This window comes from Mixophyes fleayi, chromosome 6 (genome assembly GCF_038048845.1).
Source record: "Mixophyes fleayi isolate aMixFle1 chromosome 6, aMixFle1.hap1, whole genome shotgun sequence".
Classification (NCBI taxonomy): Eukaryota; Metazoa; Chordata; class Amphibia; order Anura; family Limnodynastidae; genus Mixophyes; species Mixophyes fleayi.
The window spans coordinates 200565484-200588566 of record NC_134407.1 but is presented as its reverse complement, the minus strand read 5'-3'; the positions used below and the strand labels follow the sequence as shown (position 1 = coordinate 200588566).

Here is a 23083-nt window from a genome sequence, read left to right as displayed (position 1 = left end):
CCTATTAACAATATTGACCTCTAGGTATCTTAAACGATATATAGGATCAAAAGGATGCCATTGTAGATCAAAATAAACCCCTTGATAAGGGTTATAGTGGTGGCTAACTAATATATCATAGTCAAAATTATTAGGAGATTGAATAACATTTCAGAGTGAGCCCCTATTTGTATAGTTAGTTATTAAATAGTAAAGGGTAACTTGGGAGAAATGCCAATGAACCTTTAGAAGCAGTCCCCCTAGTGGTCGCTGGTATAGAAAATCTCAGGTTTGTCCTGTATCTACTAACTCTGATAGTAAGTCTCCTAGAGGTCTGTATATGAAAACAAGGTGTGTTTGTTGAATAGACTCAGGGAACAGCGTGAGAACCCTGATGGTAGTAACGCTAAATATCCTACACTATTTCTCCCTAAATGCCCTATGTATTCTAAAACCGCTAATTGGTCAATCAAGGGTAGGAGAGAATAGTGAGAGCGTGAGTAGATGATATTACATATTATGAACACTGAGCTAAGAAACGCCAACGCGCGTTTCGCTGAACAGCTTTATCAAGACTATTCACAGTTGCAAGATTGTAATTGGAATCTGACATTACCCTTGTGGATGGATCTCTTGGGAGAATGATGGGTTATGCCATATAGGTATAAGAGCTGAAGAGTGAGCCATTATAGAAGTTAGAAAGTTATAGTGGAGTTAACTTTTGTTGCTTGTGGTCTGTATTAAAGAAATGCACTTTCAACTTAAGTTGTCCACTTTTATGGAGATCCGAGTATTTATGTGTGGGGGGAGCACGCCAATGTATACATTGTGCTGTATGCACGGCGTAATACTATTTCTTTAAGATGGTTATATTCCCAGACGGCTGCCTTGAGTGTGGTAATGTACGGTCTTAATCGGAATTCTCGCTTGTTTTCTTGAACAGATAAATTTAGATGCCGTATGTTGGATATATTCAAGGGTCTTGAGGCATTGTGGTAGAAGTTGTTATGCGACTGGATGACGTCTGTATTGCGTGTAATGAATAGCAGTGAAAAATCCATCGTACAATAACAGCTTTTTTACATAGTGAGAGCATGAGAAAACAAGTTGTTTTTCTTGTCATTTTATCCTGTAATATAAGAGAATATTTCCAGAGAAGTGACACATGAGGGTGACTGGTAGGTGACAACAACATATGAGACATAATCTCATGATCTCCTGCCAGTATCGTGTCTGATAATACTGAGTGTGACACTTTGAAATTGGACCCTTGCTGTGGTGACAGAAAATCGCTACCTCTGTGAATGTTGCACAGTTATCTGGAACATTCTCACTAATCTGCTTCACAGAGCAGCGTTCACATCCGCTCGCTCGTTAGAGGGTTTAGACTCCAACACATCTTATGCAAATTATTGTGTGATTTAAAGGGCTAGCAAACCTAAAGTCAAAAATAATATATGTGTGTTTATAATATATATATATATATATATATATATATATATATATATATATATATATATATATATGCTACTAGCTAATATCTCTCTTCAGAATTGTATCTCTGATGTATTCAGTGTTAGTGGCCCTGTTAAACGTTTATATTTATGAATGTTATATAAACATTATATATATATATATAACATAAACTACTTGTTGCAAGTAAGTTTTACCAGCCCTTCAATTTTACCGTTCCACCTAAGATCGAGACATATTCATATTTCTGTTCTCTAATCACTAAGGTTATGTTAAAAACATATGAATATGGGAGTTATCAAGACCCCAGACACCCTTAAGTAAACTGTAATAAAGTGGGTTCTTGGTTAGGGGTTTACATAAAAGTGGAAGCCATCCAATGCATTATCGTGTTGCGTGGGCTGGCCCAAAGTTGAGCCACAATCCCACCCCTGCTTAACTAGGATGTGGGAGGGATCCGGGAGAAAGGCCTGCTCTCCCAGGGGTCCGACTGAACTACCCAAAATTCGGGAGACTCCTGGAAACTCCAGGAGAGTACGCAAGTACTTCTGTCACCAATAGTTGCCTACTCTCTCTTGGGAAATGCCGACTGAAACCTCCAAGAATCCCAAGAGGGCAGACGATTCGCCTGGAGAGCACTTTCCTGTTCCAAGGTGGGTGAGACATGAAGAGAATCCTCTTTTTGTCCTACAAGTTCTTCATATCTCCCAGAAGTGAGGTAGTGATGGTAGGCAGGTATACGTTCACCTCCTATGCACAATGGAGGCAGCCATTTTGTGGGTTGACGCTAGATTCAAATTACTGGGGACCACTGACACCCCTGAGGAACAAATACAGTGAAACAAACTCCCTGTCCCAGCCTGAGTGATGTCACTAGTCAGGGCCATCTTAATAAATGGGCAAAAGGGATATTTGTTCTGGGGACGCCAGAATAGGGGCCGGTGTTGCACTGTTTTGCAACACAGGACACCGTTTCTAATAAATGAACCAGGAAAAAACTAGGTTAAATCACTACCATGTACTAATTCTTGACTCGTAAGGCTCAGATATTTGTAAAACGTTATTAAATTCATCCGTTTTATTTTTGGGTGACATTTTTTAATCAGTGACTCATTCATGGAGCCAGCTAATGAACTTTCTAACATTCTAACAATATTATTCCAGAGCAAATGAGAAATACCAAATCCCCAATCTCTCAGTCAGTGCCAGCTTTCCCCTAATGTGCTCAGTGTCAATTCCCTTCTACAGTACGTTGCCGGTCTGTCTCTCTTGTTCATTATCTTGCTGTGGATGACTTGTAAATGACTGTATATTCTCATTAGTATGCTCATTAAAACTTATTAGATGCGATTTAATTGGAAGCACAGGGTCAATATAAAAGAACCGCAATCACATTTTCATATACATCTCCAAAAGACTGACAAGTCTACAGCTGTCCCACATGAAGGCTAGAACCTCTTATGAGTATTGAGCCTTTTATTGTAAAGTATCACAATTTCCATGTGAGTGAGCTGTATATTTAACGTGTTTGCTTAAAACGTACCACAGTATCTTTGAGGTTCCATTTCTTAGTCACCAGATGTACCTAATTAAAGCCTGAATCCCAGCAGATAGGGTTGCATATAGAGAAAATTCACATTACCGCATCAGAGAATGTAGGAAGGCATCTGATCAGGGGAGAAGTGGCAGCTTTTATAGACAGACACGAGTGGGGGCTAGAAGGATGACGGGAACATGGTGTAGCGTCTCTACCCAGATTTATATATTAACAGAATATGAAATGAACAGGATAGGGGATGGAAAGCAAGTGTGACAATTTATAAAGCAGGGACTATAACCTCCTCTGGGAAATGACTAATCTCCCCCTGCTATCCTGTAAGGCAGACGTGCTCAAAACCGGTCCTCAAGAGCTACCGATTCATGTTCTAGGATTTCTGACTGTAGTAACAGGTGAGATAATTACTGACTCAGATACATAGAGTAACTAAAGAAATCCTGAAAACATGTACTGTCGGTAGCTCTTGAGGACTGAGCTTGAGAACCTCCTTTGTAAAGCATTAGTTCCCAAATCCAGTCCCCCTGACAGTCCATTTTTTAAGGCTATCCTTAACTTTAGCACAGGTGGTTGAAACAAAAGGTACGAGGCACTAATTAAGCAATCTGTGCTCAATCACGAATATCCTTAAAAGCTGGAATGTTAGGGGGAGTTGAGCACTGGATTTGGGAAACAGAGCTGTAGGGGAAGCTCCCGACATAGGTACAGTGCACTCATAGATGAAAGCCCTGCCCAAGTGCCAGCCCACGTGGAATAAGATTTACCCAGTGGGAACATGCCCACCTATCCCCCCCCCCCTTACCCATCTAACAAGGGTGGCTGGAATGAAGGGTAGACAAGAGACGAGGGGGTGGTAGGCATGAGGAGGGTAGACAAAGGGCAAATAGAAGACTTCTGAAAGCCTTCAGAAAGGGAGGCAGCATGGTATATATGTGTATGAATAAAGTATGTGTAAGGTTTGTGCTGGGGCGAGCATAATGAGTGGTGGAAAGGTGATGATGGCACCAGCTCAGAATTTCACCAAGGGGCCTAATCTGAACTACAGGTGGCACAAGCAGCCCTTAGACTGGCCAGACAGGTAAGCTGAGTCTTAACTGCAGGGACAGTACTTGTGTTGTCTGCATTTGGTAATATACTGTACACTGTTCTGTCGAAGGAGACAGGATTGCAGGACCCAGACATCATCATTACTGACATTCACGGATACCGCGTGTTGATGAGGAATGGGCAGTTGGCTAAAATGAGCACAAAGCAAACATGGAAAGTACCAGTGTCAAATTTAAGAAAGAATAGGGTTCCTATAACAAAATATCTGCAGGAACACAGTTACCATAAAAAGAGAAGAGTTAGTATATGAGGGAAGAGTAAACCCAGTTCTGCAGCTATTCCTGGTCTCCTAATATGTCTTATCCTGCAGAAGCGCAGTGAGCGGGAAAATCAGATGAAGGCAGAGATGAAATCCCTATGACTATTGTCTAAATTGCCGCAGCTATAAATAGTAAACACAGCACTAAAGGCACCGTCAACAGATGGAGTAATAAATTGATGCATTGTATAATGAGATGGGGGAAGAATTATTTATTAAAATACTATTCTGCAACGTTGTGTTCCTTTTCTTGTGCTGATGTGCCCATATATTGGGAAGCACATAGCGTTACTCTTTTGTATGGGCAGTCCTTGTTGAATATGGACTCAGGTTCCTGGTATTATGCCCACATGCAGCAACAAGATTTTAAATGGGCTTCAAGAGGTTCAGAGGATGTTAGAGGATGTTCCTAGATCAGCCGGTGGGAGTCAAGACTATTTCCAGTCATAAAATAATCTGCTTCTGGCAGATCCAATTGATGTGAGTAGTCTGGAATTATCCTGTACGTTCAGTGTGACTTATGTTGCAACCTCTAGGGACTTTAGATACAGAAATCACAATTTACGTGCACAATTAATAATGTATTAAGAACTTTTCATAACAGAAATGTGCTACATTTAAAAAAACCTGTGGTTTAAGACATAGAGGAGGCAAAAACAAGCATAAAAACTGATGATGGGGGGGGCATATATTTCTTATGACCACAAATTGGTTGCTCAAACCCATGACCTCTGTGGGGCCAATGTTCAGGTACACTTGGGAGCAAGTGGTTCCATTGTAAACTTATGTTGGTTTAGAATTACCTGCTGCTCTAATTACAATGAGATAACTTGATGTGTTCATTTGTGATGTTGATTAAAAAACATTACCCTTTATTTAAAAGCATAGAAAATTTGCATATTTTACTTTTAAAGTTCCATTAAAGGGCAACTCCACCCATCGCGTATTTTACTGCCCTGGCGTATTTATTTTCTTTGCACCTTAGAAAAAAACAGATTTGGGGCTAGATTTACTAAACTGCAGGTTTGGAAAAGTGGAGGTGTTGCCTATAGCAACCAATCATATTCTAGCTTTCATCTATTTAGTGCATTCTACAAAATGACAGCTAGAATCTGATTGGCTGCTAAAGGCAACATCTCCAGTCTTTCAAACAAACAGGTTAGTAAATATACCCCTTGGTGTGTACAATGTATCCAATGAACAGAAAAAAACATATATGATGTCATGTTCAAACAAAATCTTCCTAAAAGAGGAAGTTTTTGGAAGTTGGAGTTCCCCTTTAATGTAAAATGTCTGCTTCATGTTTTAGTTCTCTTTCCAAAAAGTGTCTGGAGTAAGCCAACTGGTTAACCGGTGACCCCTTGTCTCCGCAGGTCCCTCTCTGTTCCCTGTCTCACCTGTTGCTCTGTGGGATGGGTGCGTGCAGCAGGAAGGCCTTGACTCTGCTCAGTAGCGTGTTCGCCGTCTGCGGCTTGGGGCTTCTGGGAATCGCGGTCAGCACAGATTACTGGCTGTACCTGGAAGAAGGGATCATTCTACCCCAGAATCAGACCACAGAGATAAAAATGTCCTTACACTCCGGCCTGTGGAGAGTCTGCTTCCTGGCAGGTACATTTGCACGTTTGTCACAGTGACTCAGGGAAAATGGTTTTGCAGACATTCAATCATGAGCTCAATTAATGCTGGCTTATTTCCATTTCTCCGACTGTAGTTATTTGAACCTTGCAAGGTTATGGCCAGAGGAAAGTGGAGTGACACAGAAAAAGTGTCCCATGGCGGGCGTAGACGTGTAAATTTAGCTCACCTGTGGTGAGCAGATTCATACGATAACAATTCATTATATGCAACCAAAAGTAACATGAAAAATACATCGAATAGGCTTTTTTTTTGGTCGCAACAGTAAGCAAAATTGAAGATTTCAGCGGTATGAAACTAAGGGGCAGATTCAATTAGCAACAAGATGGCCGCCGCGCGCCTTTCTGGCTAATATGGTAGAGGAATCTCTGCTCATTTTACCTCGTATCTCTACGGAACGTGAGGGGAAATGAGCAGACAATTTAGTAAAAACTGGGACCGTTCAGGGTCGTATCGCGCCACCTTGCGCCAAATTGAATCTGCCCCTAAAAATGTAACACATTCGCATGCGTTGAGCATTGTCATGCACAAAAACGAGGACTTGAATAGGCCCCTCAGGGTCAAATAATGAAAAATCACGGCTTATTATATAAAACAAATTACAATACAAAATATTATACACGGTGAGGATCTATATATATATATATATATATATATATATATATATATATATATATATATATATATATATAAATATACTGTATATATACACTGTACATAGGGCGGCACCAAAAAAGAGTGACAATTTGTCCAGAAAAATGGACAAGGGTGTATTGGTGACCAAAAGTGACCATAAATGTTGGACTGCAGGAACTTAACTTGAGAAACATCTTATTTCAGTCTCCTGGACAAAACCATGTTACAATGCAAGGGGTGCAAATTAGCATTCTGTTTTGCACATAAGTTAAATACTGACTGTTTTTTCCTGTAGCACACACATATCAACTTTAAATTTCAGTGTACAAATAAGCTATCAAGTATTTGTGTGCTTCATGAAAAAACAGTCAGTATTTAACTTATGTGCAAAACAGAATACTAATTTGCACCCCTTGCATTGTAACATGGTTTTGTCCAGGAGACTGAAATAAGAAGTTTCTCAAGTTAAGCTCCTTAAGGAATCAGGCCCTATACTTGTAGATTAGGACTGTCTGACATATTTACTTTTTTGGTAGGGTTACCCAATGCCTTCAATATATGCCACCGTCAATTCTAAAATTTCTTCTTTAAATTATTTGTGATAAAATGATATTCCAAGCGTTACATGCAGTGTTTTGTGAACTATTTATTATTTGTACTGAAATGCTTAAAATAGTTTTTTTTAAAAAAAAAATTCTTAAAAAAATTGCATTAATTGATTAAATCCATACAACAATAATGCTGATTGTAGCACTGATTGAAGAAGTAAAACAACAAGTATTCATTTTGTAAATAAATCATTTTTAATAAACTATTCATAAAAACATGTCGGAGGGTCCATTTCTAAACTGATTATTATATACGAAAAACAATTCATTTGTTTGTTCAGTGGAAAAATAAACGTATCTGATAGCTTTGAGCATTCCCCTAAGTGTAATTTTCCATATCTTTGTATCCATAATTTGTATTGAGTTGAGAAAGCATGTGTTAAAGAAAGGTAGTCTGAATTTAAAGTATTTGTTAAATAGTTTAAATGTAAAGTAACATTTTGGTGGTGTAAATTATAGCCAATGTCTGCTGCATAGAAGGATTAATCCAGTGAAAACACAATAAAGAGCTTAGAATGGCAGAAGTCACAGTCTATGTATGTCGTGTGTTTACTTACAGGAGAGGAACAAGGGCGATGCTTCACAATAGAGTACGTCATGCCAATGAACGTCCAGATGACATCAGAGTCCACCATCAGTGTACTGAGTAAGTAATGGGCAGTGGACTGATTAATATATGTAAACTCTAAACGGTATCAATTTGGCAAATACAAAGCAGAATAGGCAATTTTTATACATTTGGGGTCGTTTATAAAAAGCGCCACAGTTCCGAAACGCCACATATATTTTCTGCACATAGATTGCTGCTCAGCCCGTTGCATTTTCTGATCTTCTGCTCAGACATTCTGCGCGTTTGTAGTTCATGACCGAAATGCGCTTGTTCATGCGAAAACATCATCACTTCTCATCGAATTCAGATGACCACCTTTGTTTTGATTTAAACTACTGCTGGTTAGAGGGACATGTTGGGAGGTCTGGGGAGTATGTGGTCAGGTCAAGGGGGCATGGAGGAGGTGCGATGGGCATTTGAGGGTATATGAGGAGGTCTGAGTGGCATGTTCAGGGCATATGGTGGAGGTCTGATGTGGCATGTGGGGTAGTTTTGGAGTCCTTGTGGTGGTCTGAGTGCATGTAGGTGGGGTGTCTAAGTGGCATGTGGTGGAATTTGGAGCAGGTGGGGGCGTTTTGGGATGAGAGACGTGGGTGTGCGGCGTGTGCCAAAATCGTTTCCAGACATACAGAATAAAAACAGGTCATAAGAACTGCGTACAAGTAAAACAATAAATGTTGTACATCACAGCTCTCAATAAGTATACTACAAATACTGAAATGGAAGTAATGCCCTATTGCCAGGGAAAGCTGGGGATTATCGCTGGTGAGATGGAGTTTAACTCTTTAGCCCATATCTGTAAGAGGTTTACTGTTGTCAATGCACCTGCCAGCATCAAGTATTTCTAGTTTGGGGGAAACCTATTAATCAAATTTTTCATAAGGCGCTAACAGAAAGAGAGGACTGGAATCATTTTTTTTAATGCAATTGTACAATAACATATCTAATTCACAATTACTTGTCCTGACGTTTACAGTCACCCTCTATCACATGCACAGTTGCTGTGTAGGTGATGTGGGGGAGCCAACGTCTATCACACCCAGTCATACGGGTCACACCTAGTAGAATAAGTGTCAGGAACATGTGTCTATTCCAAGGAGTTATCTTAGCTGTTAGTAAAATAATTATTTGAGAATTCAGGTACTTTAGAGAAAGCTCAATGACAGTCTCTGATCAGACCAGTTATTGTTTTGATAGAGGATACACAGCTCAGGGTCTATGTCTGTCCCAATAGCACGTTGGATATAAGGTGAAAATAGTTTGATATTGTGGCAGGACCCTGGTAAGTGATATCTTATTCGTATTCCATGCTGGCCTTGTAAAGTCTATGGGCCTGATTCATTAAGGAACTTAAATTAAGAAGTTTCTTATTTAAGTCTCTTGGACAAAACCATGTTACAATGCAAGGGGTGAAAATTAGTTTTCTGTTTTGCTCATAAGTTAAATACTGACTGTTTTTTCATGTAGCACACAAATATCAACTTTAAATTTCGGTGTACAAATACGCTATCAAGTATTTGTGTGCTACATGAAACAGTTCATTTTTGTTTAATGTATCATAAGGGAGGAATTGCCTTTATACAAGATACTATTCATGATAAGGCATTGAATCTAAACCCTTAGGCATTTACTATTATTTCATGTGTTGGTGCTATATGGGGACATCAACACTTCTGACTAGTTTCTGAGTTCTATCCAATGTGGGTGTTAGGTGCTATCACACTCAGTCATATGGGACCAAACCTACCAGCACGAGTGTCAGGAAGAGAGGCAGCTACGCCAAGCCTCTAACCAGTGCAGCTTTCAGATTATTTGCTAACATAAGCACAGATTTGTTTACATGCCCAGCAATGTTATTCAACGCAGCAGGCTCTTGTGTTTTTAAGTATTATTTGTACATTATTTGTAGTCCAACCACTTGAGGATTTAAGACCAGACCAATTTTTCGCAGTTTGTGGTGCATAAAAAGGGGAGATGGATAATTAGGGGGTATGTGGGTACATGCAAATATCCAATTATTTATCTCTTAGCAGTAGAGTTTGTGATTTTTTTAACCCAAGAGCTATCAAGCACAGTGGACATTAGAAAGTTATATCAGCTCGGGTAGGTAGGAGAGGAGGAAAGGCCTGTTAGTATTGGGTGTGCAAAGTGGAGGTAGATGTAGGGAATTGCAGCACGATGGCTTAGTGGTTAGCACTTCTGCCTCACAGCGCTGGGGCCATGAGTTCAATTTCCCACCATGGCCTTATCTGTGTGGAGTTTGTATGTTCTTCCTGTGTCTACGTGGGTTTCCTCCGGGTGCTCCGGTTTCCTCCCACACTCCAAAAACATACTGGTAGGTTAATTGGCTGCTAATAAATTGACCCTAGTCTGTGTCTGTGTGTGTGTGTGTTAGGGAAATTAGACTGTAAGCTCCAATGGGGCAGGGACTGACGTGAGTTCTCTGTACAGCGCTGCGGAATTAGTGGAGCTATATAAATAAATGGTGGTGATGATGATTGCAGTGTCCCCTATATGGGAGAATGGGTCATGCATTATAGCAGAGTGGAAGAGCCGGAGGCCAGCCAAGTGCTACTGAACTTATTACATCAATCATGGATGATGCTCTAGGTGGTGTCCCTACCCAATCCTGTTACTGAATATTCTAAAATAATGAAAAAATGGATGATCTATTAGCTGTGCTGTATCAAGTCAACTAGCGAATATGCTTTTCGCTAGCAAAACAAATGTTAACAAACTTTTTTTGTGTTTATTACCTGGTTGTATGTCTGTGTATGTAAATATATCAATTACCAATACATATATTCGCTTTATATTGATAAATATATTATTTTCACTTACGGATACGCCTCTGGTACCTTATTCCAAGGTCTTGTTTTCTCTCTCCTGTGCTGCCACAAATCCATTCTAACCTCCTCCTCCGTTCCCCCCTTAGCTCCGCTCCCTCTGGGACCAAACAATTACTGTTAACACGAGAGTGTAGGGACCCTCTGCACTATTCCACCATCGAGTCTAAGCAACCATCAGTCTTCTTATATGTGCCTTTTGTACCACCATCTTATCCCAGTACTGGACTGTCTGCCCATGCTCCATCCTCTCACGCTTTACACTCCACCACCACCACCACCTCCCACCCTCAGAGCCAGTGATTCCCCCCTGCCCCCCTCCCCTCCGCTTGTTTCCTTAGTAAATAGAAATGAGTGGGCAGCATCTCCAGCTCCCTTATGTCTGTGAGAGTGGCGCTAGCAGTGACATCATAGCCCAGTGCCACTCTCCCAGCCCATCACTAACATGGAGGCGGTAAGCGGCTGCCAGCTGCTTCTTCTCTCCATGTCAGTTTCTGGCGCTCTGTTTAAGGACACATTGGGATCATTAAAAACACTGGACGAGTGACAATCAGTGTTTTAGGTGCACTCTGGGTGACCACCTGTGTTCGACTAATGGTAGTGTCGGCCCTGTCTTTTACCTACATAACTCCATTCAGGGGCAAACGCAGGATTTGTATAGGGGGGTTTCCACACCATGCCACCAGTGGGCGTGACCAGCATGCATGGGGGCGTGGCTATAATATTAGACAGTGCTTGGCTGCTCTCCAACTCTTCCTATCTCCATAATATACATGGGCAATGCTGCCTGCACTACTGTTAGGTGCACGCAGCTCTCCCTTTTCAAGCAGAGCCGTGTGAAGCGGGGGCAGGGTCCAGCCACTTCAATTATACAGTGCCACAGCCATGGAGGGGGGTTTACAGGCACTAGGAAACCCCCCTTCGATTTGCCTATGTCATAATTTATAGAATAAACCACTCCATACGTGAAATATAAGGATATTAAAAGTCACTGTGGAGTTCCACGATTATAAAAAACCATGAGGGCATTATTAGATTTAATCCACAAGTACCAGTTTTTGACAAGTTTAATAAACATGTTATTACCATCATACTGAACATATTGTGGTATACATACACTGGTGTTTAATTATGAATACGTTCACCTTGCTGTATTGTGTAACGGAGCGGGGCTGAGGGGGAGGGGTTACCCGTTGGGTATATTGTGGTCAGTATAATCTCTAGCTACAGTGACTGAGATGCAGAGACGTGCATGAAGTAAAGAGAGGTATTATTCAAACACAGTGTATGGGCCAGTGTTTAATATATTGTTATTTTTGTCATTCTGGCCTGGTGGAAGTTTGTCTTAAACTGGACACTGTAGTGAGATATAGGATTATCATTGTCAGTCTCTGACATCACTAATCACCAAAGAAAGTGATATCTGTTACAGTTGTTTAAACAAGTATTTACATCACTCATGTATTATACTGACCACTATGTATCTATATTGTTCCCCTCCGTTGAAGTTAATATAAAAATTAGTTCCATGAAGTACAAATATAAACATTTGACACGTGATCTCTTCTGCCTCTAGAAATGATTAGATCAGCTACTCCGTTCCCCCTGGTCAGCCTCTTCTTCATGTTCATTGGGTTTATACTGAATAACGTGGGGCACATCCGCCCTCATCGGACCATCCTGGCATTTGTTTCTGGGATTTTCTTCATTCTCTCTGGTAAGTGTTCATCACATGAATGCAGAAATGTTTCTAGATGTACTGCAATCACCTTACAGATAATTTCCCAACGCTACATTGTCAGTTGCCACTTTTATTTTTTCACTACAAGAATGCTGCTAAGTCGGGCTACTCCCTCTCATTTGCATACAGTGCTGCATGCAATCTGTAATTTTTTTTTACACTTTTAGATTTTCTGCTGAATTTGTCTCCTCCCGCTCATTTACATATAATGTCAGAGGCCAAGTGTCTTTTTTATACTACTAGAATGCTGCTGAAGCTTGAATTTCTATACAGTGTAAGGAGTTATCTTCCTTTTTATCTTACTAGAATGGTGGTGAATCTGTCTCCTCTTTTAGAACTTCCCCTCACCTCAGTACCCTGACTTTTCTCTTTTACTCCTAAAACCTATTTCATTGCAGACAGGGACAAAGAAAAGAATTCCAGAAAGGGGTGTTCAAATGCTTGATTTTGGAAGAGAAAAAAAAAAAAAAAGGACTTGCCTCAATAATAACAGAATTAGAAAAGTACAGTGTATATAATTGTAATAATATAGCTTAATTTAAAATAAAAAGAATGAGGCATAGCTGTACATTAATATGAAAAAAACACATTAACATTAACCTCCTTTAAATAAATCCATCCTGACCATCTTACCAAATTATTACACTACCTTGTACAGTAATACAACTCCACAAAAGTAATACTAATCTCCCCTCACATCCAAATAAATAAAAAGTAGCAGTCAGTGTTACAGTTACTCACCCAGTGTTTCACATCATTTTCGGCAGTCAAGACTTAACAGAGGAGCAGGGGTAACTTAATTTTCTTTTTTCCTAAAGTTACAGGAAAACACTAGAGCTAAAACATAAGAACAACACGCTAGTGCCGAAAAAATAGGTAAGAACAATTATGTCCATTTTGTTGAAGCCATGGTTCATGAAACCATAGGCAGATTCCCACACAATGGAGTCTTATGATTCTGCAGATACAGTATTATAGTTTTTTTTTTAATGGGGTTCATAGGGGGACTATATTTCATGAGTCACATTTGCACTTTTTTGTTTTAATTTCACTGGTTTATATAAACACTCTCTGTATAAATTGTGCGTAGATTAAATTAATGGCCAAAGCCCTATTACTGCCACTAGAGAATGTCTAAAAATCAGGTTCTTCACCCCTTAAATGCATGTTAAACAGACATGACTGCACAAAAATAACTTTGTGTGCAGTTTAACCTGTCTACTTTGGATGTAAAACAAGATACCAAACCTTGCAATGAAGTGGGTGGTTTTTGTAAAAGTGGGTGTAATTGGGTGGAAAATGGGTGGAGTTTGGGCAGATCAGGGACCGGGCTTGTCCTGATTTTGTCTTTAGCAATGTTGGGAGGTATGTCATACTACAAATATTAGTTATCGCCATCGTGTAACAGACATTATGATCAGCACCCATGTAGAGTTTGACCTATCGCCAACCACTTGTAGAACATTTAATGATCATTGCAAAGAAAGAAAATATTGTTTTTTGCATTGATCCGGCCATGCTTGTGATTAAATCATTATGCATATGGAACACCCATATTTGCCAATAACTCATGTCAAACATTTGCTCCTTTGCAAAATTGTACCATCCGAAACTGGGGGGTACAACAGCGTAAATCTTGATTTTGGTGCAAGTCCATTTGCCCCACCATGTTTTTTTCAGGCAGTTGACTATAATGTTTCAACTGGGTGATGAAGCCCAGAACCTGCATTCTCTTCATCTTTGACGTCTTATTTTGTTGTAGTTCGTACCTCCAACCTTTTATTAACTGTAGTCCTTTATATAATCACCGGAACCTTTAACAGCTAAACAACACTTACCCAGTGCTGAGACATTTAACCTTCCAGGGAGGACCATTTAATTGTAAGATCATCCGTTATAAGTGAGCCAAGTTCTTGAATTTCTACGTTTTTGAAGTTCATTGATTGATTCAACAAAATTCAGTCCCAAGTATAAAGGACGGTGTATACAATTTATGTTCCTGCAGCGTATTGCAGTTTCAGAATATATCTAACGAGACTGTTACTCAGTTGGAATACTCAATAAAAGTGGTGGAATCTGAAAAGCCATCATATTTGATGAAACTATTAATTTTGACACCATATTAAAATGTCTTAATTTTCTATGCAAAAATGTCCTTTTATGTCCTCTTTCAAAGAAGCCATTTCCCATAAATTCTCAGGGAAATAGACAGCTTTATAGATGTTCTCTGTTCTCTTCGGACAGGATAATTTTCTCATTTTATAATATGAACAGCTGATTCAGTCAGATTTGATACATATAATATGTATATGTACTATATGAAAGTGATGTTTTATTATGATAAGTAATAAGCAACCACTTTACCCTCTGAACATAAGAGAGAAGAAAAGCAAAAAAAATACAGGATATTAAGTAAAAAGAAGGACAATCTTAAAGATAAGGCAAAATTTTAATGTTTCTGGTTCTATAGAATATATATTTGTATATACAGCAGATTTCAATACCAAATATTCAGATTATTCTCCTGCAGGTCATTGATAAAGGTAATAAAAAGTTTGGCAATTTTTTGGTGACCTGAACTGGCACAGAAACTATTGACGCTCTCTCTGTAATTATTATTATTATATTGTTCCAGTTAATCTGAATGTGGAAGGCGGAGAATAAACATTATTTTTTATTCTGTTAAATGACGTCACTTGTAATGGACACAGTGCAAGTAACGCTTTAAAGCGGCAATGGCCGGACCCGCCACCTGTACAATGTAATCCAGTCTGGATTACCGCGGTCCTGTCATTTACTGCTGGAGAGCTTTGTGAAAGACGGATTTTACATTTAACTGTCATTGAGCTGTCTATTACCTAATAAGTCTACATTTTATCATTGTCGCAGTTATAGTCATCGTGATTTTTAAGTTTGGCTTTTATACTCTTCGGTATAGTAATGTCGATGTATGCTGTGTCGGCATTTTGACAGCTGAAAAAACATACCACATCCGTGTAAAGAGATACGTGATATTCCAAGCTGTCATTACAGAACTGATATTAAGCTGTATAAAATCCCCACTTTCTCATGTAGGAATTGGTGTCTTTTTCATGGAGTTTTTTCAACTTTAAGGGGGGAATTCAACTGACCGCTGAATTTATTTTTTCCACCGGGTTAAAAAAAAAAATACCTGCGCGGGTTTCTCACCCGCTTATGCGACCGTTTTTAGCTGAGGCCGAGTAAAAAATTGTGCAATTCAATTGTAAAACAGGTAAGCCAGCCCCCGCGCGTTAATCATTGGTGCTTGCGAATTTTTTGGGGAGTGAGGGGGAAGGTTTAATGCGGTCATCTATAATAAAAAAAAATGCATTTGCATATATTTTATTGCATTACACAACCTTTCTATTTTATAATTATATAATTTTATGTGCTGGGGGAATTTGTCTCTATTTTATAATATCTACATACAGTACTTTTTTTTACTATATTTTTTTATTTAACTTTTTTTTAACTATACAATCATCTATACCATGGCAAAACACATTAGTACATACATATTAGTATATAAGACATACATAAATATATTAATTAGTGATTAGTGTGTTTATTAATTTTATGATTTATTTTTTTTTACATGCTTTTTTGTAAAAGAAAATCACCTTTTTCATGTAATGCATTACTGATAAACATAATTTATCTTTTTTTTTTTTTTACATTATTACATGATTTCAAATAGTTTTCTTATGTTCTTAATTGTTTACACAGTCATGAGAGGTGCGAGATAAAACTGGAGGTTTGACAGTTTACCGCACTGCGTTAAAAAATAAATTAAATAGCTTTAAACACTTCTCCCAGGCGGTAGTCCACGTTGGTTTTTCTGTGATCCTCTATTCCCTGAACTCTGTGTTTATAATTATTTCATATATTGTTTCCTTTTATAACGCTGTCTTTTCCACGTACAGTCTTCTTATAATCCAACGCTTCCTGTCACACCAGCCCTCTCATGTCATTTCTCTTTAGATCCCTCAATCCTCCCGCTAAAGCTGGGATTAGCACCATTGTGATTTTCTTAAATATCCCTACAAATAGTACTGCTAGGCCCGTTGGGAACATTTGTAAAGGCAAAAAAATATATACAGTGAATTATTGAACCTTAAGCTATTATATATCTACAGCTTGAAGATTTTGTGATTCCCAGAGACATATCTTGAAATTGCCATAGCAACATTTTCAAGCATTTGCCTAATTTAGATTTTTTTTCTAAATATCCTACAATAGACCAATACTACCCCATTCCTATAAAATACCTTATCGTTACAGCCTAGGAATCACATCTTTACCAATCTGACAGCTCGCTGAGCTATATACCCATTCCTTTTATGCTCAGTATCTGTATCCCACAATAACACATAATGTTACAACACACTGACTACATCATTACCAATCTGACAGCTCGCTGAACTACATACACATTGTTTTTATCCTAGGTATCTCCATCCCAAAACAACTCCTAACAATATAACATTAGAGATGCTCAGGCTCGGTTCCTCAAAAACCGAACACACACGAATTTAGGGGATCCGAGTACCGAGCCGGATCGGTACTGTCGCGCCCTCGGAATTGAAAACGAGGCAAAACGTCATCATTACGTCGTCGGACCTCGCGAGTTTTGAATTCCTTTTAAAGATCCAACATCACGGAGAGTGGGAGGGAAGTCGTACCCCCATTTATCTTTTCTTCCACTGCTGTGTGGCAATGTGTCCTAGATGTGCCAGGAACTGCCGTGTGTTTGTGTCATTGCTCTGTCGCTTACCATCCAGCCAGGTCGCTGCAGTATTTGTCCGAAAGTGTATGAAAATAATATTGTGACCTGTGAGGTAGTCAAAATTGACTGCAAATGACTTGAAATTAGTGTTATTGAGGTTAATAATAATGTAGAAACAAAAAAAGAGCAAAATTATGTGATTTGAGCATATTTTAGGAGTTTTTCTTAAACATCCAAAACACAAAGCTAATCCAGGTCCTAAACCAGTTCACGGGGGTCAGTGAGCATCTCTATATAACACACCTACACAACTTTAGTAATCGGACACAGGTTCCATCTTATTATCTCCAGTATCTCCATCCCAATAAGTCACCTAACGCTACACCTCACTAATTCAGAAATTATTTTGTACTGGGACGCATAGGAACGCAATTGCAGCACTTCCTTTGGCCCCATAATCTTCAATGCTTTAAGATAATTGTCAATGTCCCCCCTCCCAGCCTACCATAAGAGGTCCACTTCTCTTTTGTATCTACAAATTAAGAACTGAAATTACATCCTTAGGAATCTGACACCTGAACGACATGAAAATTATTTTCACCTCTAGTATGTTGATCCCAAAATAATGCCTAAAACTGTGACACACCAATCACATCTTTAGCAATCTGACACAGCTTCCTTTTATACTTGGTAACTATCAAACTTAACTGATGCCTGAACGGATGAAGCTGGACAGCAGGAGACCCTTAGAGGAATATGTTTTCTTCTTGGCCATTATGCGGCATGGTCTGTCATTGTATAGCTAAAGGGGTTGTTATCATTGTGCTAACTCACTATACCATTTTATCTGCAGTGCATGAGTGTACAATTAGTCTGACCCCATGTAGCAGTCACAACATGGGTATTGCAAAGCAATCGTTTACTATCCATTTCAGGGGAAACGCAGGATTTTGTAGAGGGGGGTTTCCATTGCTGCATGGACTACTGTTAGGTGCACGCAGCTCTCCCTTTTCAAGCAGACCCGTGTGAAGCTGGGGCAGGGTCCAGCCACCTCAATTATACAGTGCCCCAGGCTTGGGGGGGGGGGGGGGGGGGTTCCAGGCACTAGGAAACCCCCCCCCCCTCGCTTTGCCTATGCATTTTAGTGGCCTTAATACTGGTCAGTGAAGTTGCTGATGATTACGTTTTGATTGTAACATGACTTTGCTTGTTTTTATACCTCCACAGGTCTGTCCTTGGTGGTGGGTCTAGTCCTCTACATATCTAGCATTAACGATGAGATTCTGAACAGAACTAAAGACTCGGAGACCTATTTCAGTTACAAGTATGGTTGGTCCTTTGCTTTTGCAGCCATATCGTTTCTCCTCACGGAGGTAATTTGGATTCTTGAATTAAATTAATTCAATTACAGATTGTCCTTATCTTATAATGTGGCAAAATGTCATCTTGCACGGCCCCTATTTGAGTACGTGGCATGCCATGTTCAAAACGGTGCTTACAATACATATCACCAAAAATCCATTAACTATAAATTGTGGATTACAACAGATGCATCCAGCTCTACATCAGCCACATATGTGCCATGTTTACGTCAGGCATGCTTACATCCAACCAGGTCATAAGCACAAGAAAAGTTTGTTCATTCCATATTAAGATTGATTTAAATTAAAAAAACAAAAACCTCTCTAATACAGCATCTATACTCAATTGTCTGAATTGAAGCAGTAGAAAGTTATTCTACAATATACCCCAAAAATCTTATACCTTTTTTTTGTGGGCATGTGCAAAACCAGTACGCCCAATTCAGCACAAGACCCTATGGGCTATATTTACTAAACTGCGGGTTTGAAAAAGTGGGGATGTTGCCTATAGCAACCAATCAGATTCTAACTGTCATTTATTTAGTACCTTCTACAAAATGACAGCTATAATCTGATTGGTTGCTTTAGGAAACATCTCCACTTTTTCGAACCCACAGTTTAGTAAATCTAGCCCTATGTCTCTTTAGTGTTACGTTACCAGCTGTGTCACCTCAATTGAATTGAGAGATTATTTTTCACTTTTAGTCTATTCTTACCAACTTCTAATTATAAGTATTAATGAATCATTATTTATGGCCTAGAATCAGACAGAATTTTCTATATTTCCTATGGCGCATACTTATTATATTGAAGTGAAACAGATATAACCCGTACACTGACGTGATCTCTTGAGCTCAGATTGTTAAATACTCTACTACCCTTGTCTTCTACAGAGTGCCGGCGTAATGTCGGTCTATTTGTTCATGAAAAGATACACAGCGGAAGATGCGTACAGACCCCACCCCGGATTCTACCGTCCACGACTTAGCAACTGTTCCGACTACTCTGGTCAATTCCTGCACCCCGAAGCTTGGGTGAGAGGTCGCAGTCCATCCGACATCTCCAGTGAGGCCTCTTTGCAGATGAACTCCAACTACCCGGCCCTTCTCAAATGCCCTGACTATGACCAAATGTCTTCGTCACCTTGCTGAAAACATGACATCGACCACAACATAGAGCTGTATCAGTGTTCTGCAGAACATGCCGACATTCAAAATATGTTCTATAGTCCACTCATCATACTCCTTATCTCTAAATAATGCCTGATCTCAACAAACGCCTAGCAGAGATATACACCCACATACTGTATGGTGAGGTTCTTGGCAGTTCCTGTGCCCTACAATAGGTTAGTCAAAACAATTTTGTACAGTGTTTGGTCTAACGTGACCACAACACTTGGCATGACTTACCACTCAATGTACAACTCGGCCGATTAGTGTATGAGTCCATATTTTCTTCTGAAAAAACAAACATATTGCATAAAGGTATGGCAGGGAATGTGCTGTTTATAACACTTGGTCTCAACAGAGTTTTGGACACATTCTAGTGATCTCACACATTTTGGCAATATCAAAACATGGTTCCACCTTGTGACTTCAGCCGAGTGGTCTCTGGCAACGTCTTGGTGGACAACACTGACTAAAGGGGCAGAAGTGACAACCCATTTGGCCCTCAGTATGTAGTTATATTAATATATGTCTGTTGGGAGGGTGAGTATTATTCTATCTAGAATACAAGGACCTAAGGAAGCCGAATGTCTTGTGAACAACACCAGGAAGATCTAATGTTCAAGTTGTTGTACCGTGAGTGTTGATGTTAATCCCTCGTGACACATAATTCCCGGGCTGCTATATATTGAAGCCTGGAGGAAGAGCTGTAGTTGTAGACTAGTCGCACAACACGCTTGCTTAAATAAGAACATATAGACCAGTCTTACGTAAACCGGGATAACAATAGTGCAAATGGGAATTTGAGAATGTTCTCTGCTCGGGTAACTGAGGGATTCCTGATAATTTTAGAATGATAATGAATTGTGCAGTAAATACCGCAAACGTAACCTTGCTACAACTGTCTGAATTTTACTAGGTCAACATATTCTCGCATTGGCCACACCTCAACCTCAGTACTAGGTGTACTTGTGTTAGATGGGGCACAGATATAAAATATTCCTGATTTACTTTCATTTGCAAAATATTAAAAACTTCAGATATAATAATTTGGGTCCCATATGGCCACTTACCTCCAACTCCCCCAACCTACAGTCCTTTCACCCAAGTTTTATGTTGGCACTATTTTGGTGAGGCGTAGATGAAAAACAGTGTGAGATGCTACAATTGTTTAGTCTTCAGGGAGAGGGATAGAAGAGAGACAACACAAAGTATGTTTGTGTTGATAAACGAACAGCCACAGAAATGGAAGAAGAAAATGGGGGACAGGAGGATGTTGTAAAAGCTTCAACTTTCAAATACTTGGGATTGTTTAATATAAATGAGTTAGCAAATTTATATAGTCAACACTGCCTGAACTTTTACCTAAAATACAGGTGTAGAGTGGAACTTTAATCTTCGCATATTGAATTATATTCCCTGCAGTTGGGTGGACAGAGTTGTCCGGACTGTTATGAAGGGCGGTATTGTATTGTAGGCATGTGGACGATAGGAACAGTCCGATGGAAATATATCAAGTTCTAATTCTTCTTGTTCCAGGGCAGTGATTTACTGAATGTGAAACGTTGTTACCAATGCAATTATTTTTTTATGGAAGGAAGCAAGATAACTCTTTAGTCAATAACCCATTAGATTTGTAAAACTTTTGTGACAAGTGGGTCAATATTTATTAAATAATGATGTTTTATTTGAATGTCTACAAATTAAGTATATTATTTAAATAATAGTATACGTAATAGTTTTTCAAACGCTAGATAATGGGAACTGACCCTAAGACCCCCTGTTTTACATACTGCCCACTCTACTATAAAATGGAGCATCAATTAGTAATTATAGTAATATTAGTCAGAGAAGCCAATTAACCAAGACATTTGTTAAAATGTCCCTGTTAATTAATGTAACTTCCATAAATATAATTGCTAAGTAAAATCAGCTGGTGAATTTACAAGGACATAGTGTCAAGTGTCAGGAAGCAAAATCGTGTATACACAGATTCAAGATGAAAGTTGTATTAACTAATAAAGATCTATTTCTCCAACTGTGGAATGCTGGGAAATGCCATGTAGCATTCAGTCCTGCACAGGGCTAATTAAAGCTTTCTCGCCAGATTCTTCTACTAGAACAATGGCCAACAGCCAACATTAAAGAATCTTACATTTGATCATTTAGTGTTTTATTGTTAGGTGAATTTGTAAGACAAATGATCTCAAATCAATTTACTAAAACAAAATATTTGCACTTTATCAGCATTCCACAAAGAAAAAAAAAAGAAAAAATAATGTTCATGAAATATATTTGAAATGTATACATTATCTTTTTCCAAGCAGGACTATTATTAATGTATACAACTTTTCGTTGCAGTGTTGCATATTGTGAAATTTAGAACACAGGATGAGTGGATATATTTGGGTTTATTTCTGATGGGTGGTGTTTGAGCTAATAGAAGGAACTGAATGAATTATTGTTGCTTTTGTTCTTGTTACTAAGAAATGACCCCTTTATTTATTAAAAAAATACTGATATAAGAGAGTCATCTGTATTTCAGCAAAGATTTGTGCAAAATAAATCATATTTTCTGGGTTTTGACCATCGTTTACAAATGTGATAAATATAAGTAAAGGACAATTATTTGGTTGTTTGTTATATTTATACAATTTTTGAGTGTTTTTTTTTCTCCTGGTCTTTGATGTTATGTGGTTGTCTCGGGACAGTTACGATTTATCACACAAAGAAAGTAGACGTGACCTCGCAGTCCAGACATGATGGCTGATTGGAGGGTTCACTGGTGAACAGGGGCAATGTGGTCTTGCCCATATCAATCAATCAATCATCTAGATCGGATGTGCTCAAACCCAGTCATCAAGAGCTACCAACAGGTCATGATTTCAGGATTTCTGTCTGTAGAAACAGGTGGGATAATTACTATCCCAGGAAAATAGATGAACTCATCTGTGCATGATTTAATATATCCTGAAAACATGACCTGTTGGTAGCTCCTGAGAACTGAGTTTGAGCACCTCCGAACTAGGGGATTGATTCATTAAGGATCTTAACTTGAGAAACTTCTTATTTCAGTCTCCTGGACAAAACCATGTTACAATGCAAGGGGTGCAAATTAGTATTCTGTTTTGCACATAAGTTAAATACCCATTGGATTTGGATTTGTAAAACTTTTGTGACAAGTGGGTCAATAATTTATGAAATAATGATGTTTTATTTGACTGTCTACAAATTATATTGTTTTAATAGCTGGATACATAATAGTTTTTCAAACGCTAGATAATGGGAGCCCACCCTAAGACTCCCTATTTTACATACTGCCCACAAATTGCCCGCTGTTCAGCCCACCATATGTTTGTG

General features: G+C 39.0%; 1 protein-coding gene across 1 annotated transcript in view; it reads left to right on the top strand.

Moving 5' to 3' along the window:
- The window catches only part of CACNG5 (calcium voltage-gated channel auxiliary subunit gamma 5), a 54359-nt gene extending 32475 nt beyond the window's left edge, over window positions 1–21884 (top strand). The window contains exons 2-6 of the mRNA XM_075178033.1: window positions 5747–5981; window positions 7812–7898; window positions 12285–12425; window positions 18424–18569; window positions 19451–21884. Coding sequence (XP_075034134.1) covers window positions 5747–5981; window positions 7812–7898; window positions 12285–12425; window positions 18424–18569; window positions 19451–19708 — 867 coding nt within the window. The 3' untranslated portion in view covers window positions 19709–21884. The remainder of the gene's footprint in view (window positions 1–5746; window positions 5982–7811; window positions 7899–12284; window positions 12426–18423; window positions 18570–19450) is intronic.
- The last annotated feature ends 1199 nt before the right edge of the window (window positions 21885–23083 follow it).